This window comes from Podarcis bocagei (assembly GCF_964188305.1).
Source record: "Podarcis bocagei genome assembly, chromosome: 5".
Classification (NCBI taxonomy): domain Eukaryota; kingdom Metazoa; phylum Chordata; class Lepidosauria; order Squamata; family Lacertidae; genus Podarcis; species Podarcis bocagei.
Window position 1 is genome coordinate 38,144,903 of NC_138129.1, and position 12,890 is coordinate 38,157,792.

General features: G+C 39.9%; 1 protein-coding gene across 2 annotated transcripts in view; it reads right to left on the bottom strand.

The window, feature by feature from the left end:
- The window catches only part of CTTNBP2NL (CTTNBP2 N-terminal like), a 31,466-nt gene extending 19,958 nt beyond the window's left edge, over window positions 1-11,508 (bottom strand). The window contains exons 1-2 of one of the 2 annotated variants that reach the window (XM_081195477.1): window positions 11,451-11,508; window positions 2,053-2,160 (exon numbers count right to left, since the gene is read on the bottom strand). In XM_081195477.1, the coding sequence (XP_081051603.1) occupies window positions 2,053-2,151 (99 nt within the window). In that variant the 5' untranslated portion in view covers window positions 2,152-2,160; window positions 11,451-11,508. The other variant, XM_081195476.1, reaches the window with a different exon arrangement.
- Window positions 11,509-12,890: the final 1,382 nt, after the last annotated feature.

Below are 12,890 nucleotides of genomic sequence, written 5' to 3' on the forward strand. Positions count from 1 at the left end.
AGATATTGAGGTAGAACAGTCTTACAGCAGTAGCAGTAGCTCTCTTTTAGCTTTTAGGCAGCACTAAAACATTCATTACAAATTTTGCCCTTGCCTGGGTGACTCCATCTGGCACACTGCTCAGTTCATACAGATTAATGTGGGAGGTATCTAGTGGAACTCCCTACCTGTTGACAACAGGAAGGCCCCATTGCTGTGCTCTATCTGGCAGCTGCTTAAAACATTTTTTAAAAAACCTACCCAGACATGTAGAATGCAGACATGTGCGTTGGTCTCTTTTTGCTTACAGCTGATTTAACTTTCTTAAGAATTGTTTAACTGTCTTTTATCGATGATTTTAATGTTTTAATTTTTATTTTTGTAAATGGCTTATTAGTTTTATTACAATCAAACAGGATATAAATGTTGTGAAATAATAATAAAATTATAAATACTAATAAAATATACTAAGGTAATCTATGTTCTTACTCATTAATATCCACACACAAGTCTACCCATGACATCATTTGTCTTCACATGCTCCAATCCATGCTTATTTGTCTCTAACTTTTACATAATGGGCACCTTCAGACTGAATGAAAAGCTAAGAGGAATGACCTTATATGATTGATTACCACACCGTTTCACTAAGAACAATGCCATTTTATCCAGGTTGTATTTTTGCCTCCTTTCCTCTCCTCTTGCCTAGACATTATGCTCAGAATAGCTAGGCTTAAAAAGTTCCTTATAAAGTTATGTATTATTATTATTATTATTATTATTATTATTATTATTATTATTATTATTAATACCCTGTCAATCTGGCTGGGTTTCCCCAGCCACTCTGGGCGGCTTCCAACAAAAGATTAAAAATACATTAAAATATCAGTCATTAAAAACTTCCCTAAACAGGGCTGCCTTCAGGTGTCTTCTAAATGTCAGATAGTTGTTTATTTCTTTGACATCTGATGGGAGGGCGTTCCACAGGGCTGGTGCCACTACTGAGAAGGCCCTCTGCCTGGTTCTCTGCAACTTTGCTTCTCACAGTGAGGGAACCGCCAGAAGGCCCTCGGCACTGGACGGCATGGGGGTGGAGACGCTCTTTCAGGTATACAGGGCCAAGCCTGTTTAGGGCAGGCAAAGGCAAACTCTGGCCCTCCAGAGGTTTTGAGACTACAATTTCCATCACCCCTGACCGCTGGTCCTGTTAGCAAGGGATGGTGGGAATTGTAGTTCCAAAACATCTGGATGGCCGGATTTTGCCTATGCCTGGTTTAGGGCTTTAAAGGTCAGAACCAACACTTTGAATTCTGCTTGGAAACGTACGTGTTTTGTTATTTACCCTTGCAGAAAACGCCAACGGACCAAAAATTGTGGTGGTTCATTCTTCTTGTTTTTTCTTTAAGCAGTTAAGCAAGTACATACATTTACCAAGCAAGCCTTGTTTTCATCACCGCCAACCGAAAATGCAAAAAAGGGGTAAGCATAAATTAAATGCGATGAAAACACTTAAAAATACTAGGCGGATAAGGTCTATTGAGAACCAAATCATGCCAATATGTCTCCTAGCAACAGACTTTAACCCTGTACAAATATTGTACTGCAGAGGAGGCCTCAGAAGAGGACTGATAGAAGCCAGCAAGGATAGTTAGGTATTCTGAGGAAATATCTGTGTTGGTGCTTCTGCCTGTTGAGACTCCTACAGCTGCTGTTCACCAGGCCATTTCTTTAGAACAACATGCTGAAACATGACAGTTAGAACAAGATCTTCAAGTCGCACTATTCTTCTGTGATGAAATGAGAACAATTCTGATTTAAAAATGATGTGTTTGAATTTGTAATAATCAAGGTGTTTAACCATAGCACTTTCTGTGCCTTTTATCAATTTGGACATGAAATGCCAATATATAGGTGGCTACATACCATTTGAGGTCCAATACTGCTAATAAAGCCTGAACTGTTGAACAGTATATAAACCATTGCTAGCGAACAATATATCTTTGGGTAGAAAATGAGGACAGCACCTGCAGCAGCACTCTTGCATAGCAGCTCTTCCAGTAATTTATAGCTTACCTTCAAGGCTTCTATGACAACATCTCGGGCTTCTAGTTCCCCTTCAAGAATGCTAAATAGTGTCAGTAGTTCAGGTTTGCTGAGTTTGTCCAGATTCATCTTGAACACCTGGCGAGAGAGAGAGAGAGAGAGAGAGAGAGAGAGAGAGAGAACATTAAGCTAGATACTGTTTTTGAACAGCCAGCAAGCATACTTTTATAATGCTGTAAAGAACTTATGACATACAAGTTTGAAGTTTCCAAGGTCTCAGTCTGGAAACTCCTTTAAAAAACACCCCCACCCAACACTTCTCCTTTTTTATGGCCAGCGTAATTACTTTGCAAATCAGCAATCCTTCACCGTTTCCCCTGGGCTCACAAGCATATGCACACCCAGATGGCCTGGGAACGACACAACTTTTAATACCGCAGCACTAGCAACCAAGTAACTACCCATTTAACTAGGATAATGAGAGGGCTCATTAACCAAACTTGGCATTTAGACTATATAGCTAAATATCCCATTGAGAACCATTCTAAAGCCCTACAATTTTAAACTTAAAAATTAATGTTTGAAATACTACATAGAGTGTGGCAAAACCACATCCTACATACAGACACTCTCTGACAAAGTTTCAAGGCATTCACTCATGCTGGAATCACTAGGAGTCATCCTATCTAATAAATTTGAAGCCCCATCTATTAGAAGTCACTACGATACCAATCACTTGAAACCATATTACCCAAAGTCAGTTTCCTTACACATTCTGAGTCCCACTACTCACCTTATTCCATCAAATAGTCAAAAAATAAATTACAGCAAGCCAGCATCTTGAAATTATGATATATCTATCTCAAAGTTTCTGTATGCTTAAGAGACTATTGCATGCAAAATGCTCCACATCCATTACCACTTTGCAAGTGATTTGTATTATTCTATGCTGATCTAAACAAAGACACATTTAGATTTGTTTAAGGCATAGTAGTGATCCAGCTGCTCAGAGAAGATGCATGAATGTACTGAATATGTCATAAGAAACTAGGCCATCTGCTGAATTCTCACTGCATTCATTGGATCAGTCCCATACTGGAGTTCAAGATGAAATATTAGGTTCTTCAGCAGAACATTAAAGATGTCAAAGGCAGGGCAGGGAGAGTAAAGACACTGCTGGTCTCATTAGAGATTCTTCTCCAAATGAATGCATAAGTATGGCTCTTTGTGGTATTGTGGCAGCTTGAACCCAGCATAACTGCTCATTACAACAGTCATCATACCATGTACAGGTACATTCAGTACTACAGATAAACAAGTTGACTGTCTAGGGGGAAGTTTAAACACTTTGGAAAACTCACAAACGCTTGCTTTCATAATTTCCAACAAGACCAGACAGACCTAAATTGGTACCGACACAACAGAGGAGGTGATATGTTGATCTTGAAGTTAACAGCCACATTTCCCTGCTTTCTGAACTCCTTCCCTCAGGCACACATTTGCACTGTTACTATAACTTCCTGGCAACTCCAACAGGCCCTTCAGGAAGGCACAGCTACATAAAGCAAAATATGATGGACCACAATTTACTTAAAAATACAGTGGTACCTTGGGTTAAGAACTTAATTCGTTCTGGAGGTCCGTTCTTAACCTGAAACTGTTCTTAACCTGAGGTACCACTTTAGTTAATGGGGCCTCCCATTGCCGCTGCGCTGCCGCCATGCGATTTCTGTTCTCATTCTGAAGTAAAGTTCTTAACCCAAGGTACAATTTCTGAGTTAGCGGAGTCTGTAACCTGAAGCGTCTGTAACCTGAGGTACCACTGTAAACCATTCCAAACCTTTGTCTTGGGTTTTTACATCTACTTGTAGAGTTTGATGAGTTGCATAAAGTTCTCAGAACCTTGACAAGAAATAGCACTTCTCTACAGAAAAGCTGTGAGATAGAAGTAGCAGCAAATGGTTGGTAACTGAAGTTCAGAAATGTTTTACTCAACAGCAGTAAACAGATGACCATATATTCCACTGATTGTAATATAAAAACCCAAAACCTGACAGATATTTTCATGTTGGGAAGGGTTGACATCTATACTGTAAGCTGAAGCTGCTTCTTGTTCTTATGAGTGTTTCTACATCACACAATAGTTTGTACACTTGTAGATTTACTTTAGGTGTCTTATACTACCTACCTTTGAATCCATTTATTATTTTCACAGTTACTAAACTGAGAGTGGGCGGGGAACTATCCATTGCAGAAACATAGACCAAATAATTTTGTTAGTATACTTTCTTCTTCGACACTGCGGCTAGTAAGTTCTGTGCTACCCTCAAATTTTTAAAATGTCACCAAGAAATGTACACACATTCTAGCCAGAGTGAAGCAGCACAATTATTTTGTGAAGACAGCAACTTGCATTTCATTTGTAAGCCGAACAGGAATTACTGTCAAAAGCCTCCTTCATGTTAAACCTAAACAAACCATGACTATTGCATCATAATTCAATAAGAATGATATTTCTGAATGATATTGTTTCCACAAATGCACCAATCAGAAAAAACACTGATTGCAGCGTTTCTGAAAGGCCAGCCCAATATGTACCAGCAGTGAGGGTTTTTCTTTTTTAAGATCTGTGTTTGAAGGTTTTGCCTCAGATGCCTGGTGCTATTTCCTTGGCATAAACTACAATAAACAGAGGCCAGCATTTTCCTGCAATTATTGAAGATATTTCCTGTGCTTCTAAACTCTTTGACAACACATACCTGTTACTGAAACAAGGCTCCTCTGTGCACAAACCTCATTTAAATTCATTGTATCCAAGTAACTCTGGAATTTTCAGCACTTCAAAAACTCCCCTATGTGCTAGCTGAGAATATGCTGTCATTTTCATGTAATGTGGAATGTATTACTTCCTTGTGGGATATATGCAAACACAGCAATGTCTACAGAGGTTTACATGTATAGCACTAATTCAGTTTATCTGTACAGTGGTACCTCGGGTTAAGCACTTAATTCATTCTGGAGGTCCGTTCTTAACCTGAAACTGTTCTTAACCTGAAGCAACACTTTAGCTAATGGGGCCTCCTGCTGCTGCCGCGCCGCAGGAGCATGATTTCTGTTCTCATCCTGAAGCAAAGTTCTTAACATGAAGCACTATTTCTGGGTTAACGCAGTCTGTAACCTGAAGCATATGTAACCTGAAGCGTATGTCACCTGAGGTACTTCTGTATACTTTTGAGATTAAAAAGTTATTTCCATTAATCTATTGCTAAAAAGTGTCCACAACCCACTTACTCTAGGGCAGTTGTTGTATCCTTAAACTGAGTAATTTTTAAGTAGACTGTGAATGCAGCCTAAAAACCACAACTCAGATTGTGTTTACCCAGATGTCAGAAGCCTCAGAAGAAAACTCAGTTGACGTTAATAAGTAAATATATAGGGCAGCAGCTTAAAAGCACAGTTCAATGCATGTCTACTAAGAAGTAAAAAATGAGTAAAGCCTTGTGGCACATCAAAGGCTTTATGGCACAAAGTATTTACACTCTACATGGTATAGAATGCCAAGTATACAATGGGGCTCCAAAAATGTTATTTAGGCAGCAATCTTATGCCCACTTACCTAGAAGTAACTCACAATCACATCATGCAATGTCCATCTCAAGTCATACCTCAGTTGGGTCCAATTGCTTACTATAAAGTTTCACAACTCAGAACTTTGCATATAAAATCTCAGAGATGCAATTTTCTTCATTTGAGGAAAAAACATCACTTTCCCACAATCACTAACCCCTTATCTCTGTCTCGTACTAAAGATATGAAGAAAAATGAACCTGGAAAAATCTAAAAGCCAAGTATGTATCCTTGTGCCAAATAAAAATACAGTGGTACCTCGGGTTACATATGCTTCAGGTTACATACACTTCAGGTTACAGACTCTGCAAGCCCAGGAATAGTGCTTCAGGTTAAGAACTTTGCTTCAGGATAAGAAAAGAAATCGTGCTCCGGCGGCGTGACAGCAGCAGGAGGCCCCATTAGCTAAAGTGGTGCTTCAGGTTAAGAACAGTTTCAGGTTAAGAACAGACCTCCAGAACGAATTAATTTGCTACAGGTACCACTGTAGATTATTATTTTCCCATTCTGACTGATAGCTATTTAAAATAAAGGTCTTCATTTTTTAAAAAAAGAAGAGAGATTCATTCAGCAACAGCCATATAAATATCTGTATGTACAAATCTGATATTTTTTGCTCAGCCTGCAGGTGCACAAGAAATCCAATTAAATGACTTCTCAGTGATTGCAAAGACATTCAGTACTTTCTAAGTACTGATATGGTAAAATCACAGGCTCCTCTACATTTATAGGATGTCTGTGAGGATGCAGTTTTTGTATTTCTATTTTTTTTTCTACAGAACTCTTGATAGTGCTGCTACCGCTTTGCTTCAGGTTTAAAATGCAACAATAATCTTCACTGTCTTTTGAGAGGTATTTTCAGAACTTTTATTGAGAAGCAGAACTCCAACTCTAGGAAAGGTACTTGATGCACATTTTTTCCATCATCAGAAAGACATGCCTGTTCTTTTATTTATTCTGTCACCAATTCTCTTGCACTTCCCTCTTTGCTGTCCTGTGAATTTCCAGCACTGTTCTGAGAATCAACTAGCAATGATGCCAAGTGATAGATCTAAGCCAGCACTTTGTCCATTAAAGGCAGAGTTTGCAACAGTCACATCTATGGGGCCTGTGAATTGGAGGCTGTTCTCAAAGAAATGCTGTTCATGAATATCACTCACACAGGCCAGGCTGTGTGACTTGGAAGCACCTAAAAAGAGACTAGAAATAGCTAACTGGTGCTGTAAAGAATGAATGCTTGGATTTATCAAGCCAAATCTGGTTCACAGCATCAGTTGGCATGTATCTGCTCACATTCAGCAATGGAAGCAGAACAGATATGATCGGAACTACTCTGTGTATGTTTGGTTTTTTTACTTATAGAAGAGGGGTAGCCAACACGGTGCCCTTCAAAAGTTTTGGACAACTCCCATCTGCTCCAAGTAGTTTGGCCCATGGGCAGGAATGATAGGAATCAAAGTTATTAACACCTTAAACTGATGAAAGTTACTCCTTGCCACCAATGAACATGCTATGAATGAGGTCTTTCAATGGGAGGGCAACCCATCTAAAACTCAATCAAAATCAGCTTGCTTCCTAAACCATGGTTCCTTCAGCCATGGTAATACATTCATCCCAACATAAGAATGAAACAAAACCAACATCTTTGGATGTGGGGGCTCCTCTTCAGACATTTGTGTGTTTAGTGCAAACACACGAAGAGGATTTCTAAGTGCATTTGGTTGAACAAGTTTAGAAACCTCCCTGTGACTGGGAGCCCAGTTAAATCAGAAATGAAAAGCTTGGATAGCTCAGTTGGCTAGATAGAGCATGGTGCTGATTGCAGGTTCGATCCCTGTTTGGGAAAGCTGCATATTCCTGCATTAGGGTGTGTGTGTGTGTGGACTAGATGATTCTCAGGGTATCTTCCAACTCTACAATTCTATGATTCTATGAAGATGAGTCCACGCACTTGAGGTGGTTGGGTCAGAGCTCCAGATAAAATGTTTGAGCACAGCTTATGTCTTACTGGAGGAAGTTTCAACTTGTTTGCCTTCATCCAGCCAGACGTGATGGGCAGAAGCAGGGATTTAACAGTTTGTTGCCATCTTGAAATTATCAGAGGCACAAACCCTGAGTAAAGTATAGATAAATGGCAGCACCCTTGTTTCATAAACCATATAGCTAAATGGCCATTTTTATAGAAAGCTGCACAAAACCTACTGTAGCATACAAAGTCACTGCTGGTTTACCTTCTTCAATTCTCCAAACTGAAGACAGTACAGTGGCCAGCATTCGCAAGACGAATGCCTCGCAAGATGGAAAGCTCGCAAAACGAAAGGGTTTTTTGTTTTTTGAGTTGCTTCTCAAGACGATTTTCCCTATGGGCTTGCTTCACAAGACGGAAACGTCTTGCAAGTTTGTATCCTTTTTCTTAAAACCGTTAATACAGTTGCGACTTGACTTCAAGGAGCAACTCATAGCACACGGTGGGGTAGCCTTTTTTGAGGTTTTTGGTATTTTTGAAGCTTTTCCAAAACTTTTCCGACACCGTGCTTCGCAAGACGAAAAAAACTGCAAGACGAAAAAACTCGCGGAACAAATTAATTTCATCTTGCGAGGCACCACTGTAGCTTCAGTTCTTTTCTCACAATCATCCCCCTAATAAAGAGCTTTTTTTCAGTTCACGTCATATCATATTCTGGAGATTCTAACTGGATATCATTCTGCCTAATCCAGGAACTGCTAAACATTTACTCTGAGATACAAGCTAGCCTTTCAAGGGCTTTCCGCATTCATCCTGGTACATACTCTTAGTAGTTGCAAATGAGTGAAAGGCAGCTTTTGCAAATGAGTCAAATAGAGCCTTTACCAGGAGTGGGAAATGTACTGCTCAGTGTCCCCCCAACCATTCTATATCTATAATAAAATAATGCAAAAGGGGACCTTTTACGTGACATGGCATGAAACCCAGAACTGAATCAAGGGCAGACCACTTGGACTTCACGAGCAGGAAGACATACGCCATCCTTCAGGAGGCAGCCATGCAGGCTGATTAATTGTGCAAAGTTACCTCCCATGCACATGAACAATTGTTTCATTCTCACTTTCCTCCACACCTCCCTCCACCCTTACTTTACATCTTGGATTTCTCAGTCAGAAGGACTGTAAGAAAAAAATTCAGTCTGACACAACTTGTTTCCAAAAGAGGCAGACAGTGTTCAGTGTGGAAATCCCCATTTTAGTCTGCCTGAGGTAAGCCAGCTGGAGACAGCAGCAACAATGAAAGCTGGAAAAGGCATGGGGAAGTGAAGAACACACAAGATTATCTAGTGGTGTCCTAAGATAACATTAAAGCCATTAAAGCTATGTCACTAGTGGGTCCTGGAATAGTCTGTTGCATTATGGGATCTTGAGAATTATAATTCTGAGTGTAATCCAGATCACTGCTTGCTGCCTGAAACGTTTAGAATGGCCATATGGCCATCTGGTTTCTTTCCATTTCCTCCATTGAAGTCACTGGCATGCGTGTAGTGTTGCACGTGAACAAACTATAGTTGCTGCAACATTTCTGCTTAATATTAAAGGCACAATAGCCAAAGCGATAAGGATAACAAATTATCAAATTTACAAAATGCATAATAGCAATAGTTTTGGGTGGTGGCAGTTAAAGAGATCTGCAGGAGCATATTTGTATTATTATAGTCAAAAGGAAATACATACACATCTGTTCATGAGCATAGGAATTAAAAGTTTTTAAATCATATTCAATATATCCAAATCAGAACCTCAGTCTTTGTTTCCTGCCAATCCAAATGAATTTACTGCTAGCAATCGTTAGAAATATAACATCTTCATTTTTAGAAAAAAACTAGAACATACAACTAATTTCCTATACAACAGTGTGTTTGCTTTTAGAATTCCTGCAAACTTATGCTGTCAGTGCTGTTATGGGCACTAAACACACCTTCAACAAACACAGATTCAGTATAGCAGTGGCATGCAAGAGCAATAACTTTCAAAGAAGCAGAGATATTGGAGGTAGTGGCTAGAGTAAGTTACAGTGATGGCAAACCTTGAGGAACCGTATCATACATTAATATTGATTTTTGAAAATAGTAATAAGTCAGTTTTTAATTACTAAATTAGTAATCTCATTACTCAGAAGAGTTTTCTAAATAAATAAAAAATCGTTCTAGGAAGAAATGCTTTACAATATTCTCTAATGTCATACAAAACTACATACCTCTGCAGGTGACATGTAAGATCACTATAATATTAATTGAGAGGATGTCAAAACATAAAGTGATTGCCAGAATCCTTCACTGAGTCATGAATAAAGTTTGACATATAGCAAACAAATTTTCATGTACTGCAAATGTTTCAATAGTCCAAAGTAGCCCTTTATTTAAGCAGTCAATATAAATACTTTCTATTTTTGTTTCAGCCATTTGCTTTTCCTAGTCTCGATCTGTTTCCAGAAAGAAGTCCTATTGAACACTATCCTGGCACCCATTAAAAAGAAATAAAAACCCTCAATTCTTTTCTGATACTTACCAAATTGTTTTCAAGCAGATCTAAAACAATCTAAAACCAAACATTTCATACAGCAATCCTCTAAAGAAGTCTGTGACCACAAGGTTTATCTGACCTGCTCCTGCCCAAAACATACCTTTGTGCTCACAGTAACCCACAATCACCAGTAATTTTCATTCCCCCCTCTTTGTTGTTATCACACCAAAGACTCATTTTATTACTTAGAACAAATAAATACACATTCCAAACACGCTTTTAAAAACTTGCTCAGCTTGTGCATGTGCAAAGTGCTTCATGCTGTATCACCAAGCTACCACAACCATCCTTACACTTCTGAGATTGTGAGGATTCTCAGTAAAATCTTGATCAGCAGCACTTCTCATTTAGGAAATTAAATATGGATTACAAGACAACCAAACCTTAGAATCTCTCTCTCACATACACACAGCTCCCAAGTCCCAGACATGCAGGGTCATTTCACACATTATATAGTTGTATAATTGTGTTTTCCCATGATAGGATCTGTTACAACTGTGCAAGCAAACACTAATTTTTGCCAAATGTACAAGTTATTTTTTGCATTAACTTTTGTTGCATTTGAAGGTTCAGACTGATCTCTGAAGGGGCCCTACACCCAGTTCCCGCTTTTCCTTTTGGGACTTGCTCAGTGCATCCCCCCCCCTCCCTTGTACCGGTTGTTCTAAAACAAGGGCAGGGTAACTTTTTCTGCCAGAGCGCCAGATTATTACCATCGTTCTGAGGGCCAAGTGGACGAGGCCAAACGTTAAGGGGGAGCTAAAGCTGAATGAAAAACAGAGCCTTTAAAAAAATAAAAAGCATCTCCAAACGTAAATGCAAAACACACAGAGAGAACATTTTTAAAAAATCAAAAAATGAGCAGCTGTAGTCTTAAAAAATAATAATCAAAAGCTGTGCTCTCTAACCAAACAAACAGAGAGAGCATTTCAAACCTGCCGCTCCAAACTTAAACGCAAAGGAAGCTTTTCTAAGCCAGCAGCTCCAAACTTACATGCAAGGCAACGCACAGAAGGCAGACAACGCTGAAGTAGGCAAGCTCCCGGTGGAAGACTTTATCAGTGACCGAGTGAAACAAAGCAAACAGCCTTTTTCACCGGGTGGAGGAGGGAAAAACACACAGAGAGAAACGAGCAGCCTCCCCCCCCCCCGGGTGGAAGGGTGGGAAACACGCAGAGAGAAACAGGGAGCTCCCTTTCCTTATGCAAAAAGGCTCAGCGAGGGGAGGACCCGGAGAAAGCAGCCCTTACCAGAGCGATTCGCAAGGAGTGCCTTCTCCAGCCTGGCCTGAATGCAGGAAGTAGGAAATAGCGACGTCTTTCTGAGAGCCCAGGGCGTCCTTAGCAACCACCTTAGCGACGGACCCTCTGGCGCCAAATTCAAAAATGCTTCCAGGTAAAGCTTCAGTCGGAGCTGCTTGGCAGAAATGCAGCAGTGGAGGCTTTTCTGTCCCAACCAGTGCTGGATTTACGTATAAACTAAACAAGCTGTAGCTTAGGGCCCCACTCTCTTGGCGCCCCCCCAAAAAAAAAGCAAAGGGGAAAAAACCCCAGGATGTAGATTTCCAAAATATAAGATAAAAAACAAATAAAATAAAATCTACATACAGCAACAGTGTTTTGTGTTCTGTAGGCTCCTATGATGTAAGTAATGGGCCCCGCCTGCTAGCCTGCTCCCTAAAATATCATTGATTTGTTCATTTCTATATATAGGGTGCCTACATTCTGCATGTGCAAATGGCTTTAGATACCTATTAGGTCCATAAAGTACCATATAGCATATATTCAACACAAAAAAGCGACAAATTGTTTTAAAAGATATTTATTGAAAGTTTTTAAGATATAACAAAAAATGAAAAATAAACATACAAAATAAAAAACAATTAAAAACACACATTAATTTTCAATAACATAACTTCCGTACACTTATTTCCTCAGACCTCCTCACACCTCCCCTCCTTATATTCCAATTCAGTTTGTTAGTTCAGCAAATCCTTACCATTAAACTTTTACCCATTTGTGAATCTTTTTTTTTTCATGTCTCCTAAAGCATTACAGCTGGAAACCACTTAGTTTCTATCCAACATCCTTCTAACATTCATTAATTTTACAATATTTCTTTAAATAGTCTTTAAATTTCTTCCAGTCTTCTTCCACCAACTCTTCTCCCTGGTCTCGGATTCTGCCAGTCATTTCAGCCAACTCCATATAGTCCATCACCTTCATCTGCCATTCTTCCAGAGTGGGTAGATCTTGTGTCTTCCAATACTTAGCGATGAGTATTCTTGCTGCTGTAGTAGCATACATAAAGAAAGTTCTGTCCTTCTTTGGCACCAATTGGCCGACAATGCCCAGGAGAAAGGAGAAAAGCGACAGTTTGTTGTTGACAAAGGACAGCTGGACATATAAAGGGCCCCATTACCTTCAGGAGCTTAGGGCCTCATCAAACCTAAATCTGGCCTTGGTCTCAGCGCTTCAGCAAGCAAAAGAGTCTGTGGCATTCGGTGGGGGGGGGGGTTGCAGCAGGACTGGGCATAGGAACCAAGCCCTAGGGGCCAAGGTCCCTTTGCCACCCCCCCAATAAAATATTTGAGCCCCACCCCCGTTAATGGGCATTGCCATTCAAATGGTGTGTGTGTGCTACATCATGCGATCGATTATGCAGGGTGGGGCTTACCTGCCCCCCCCCAT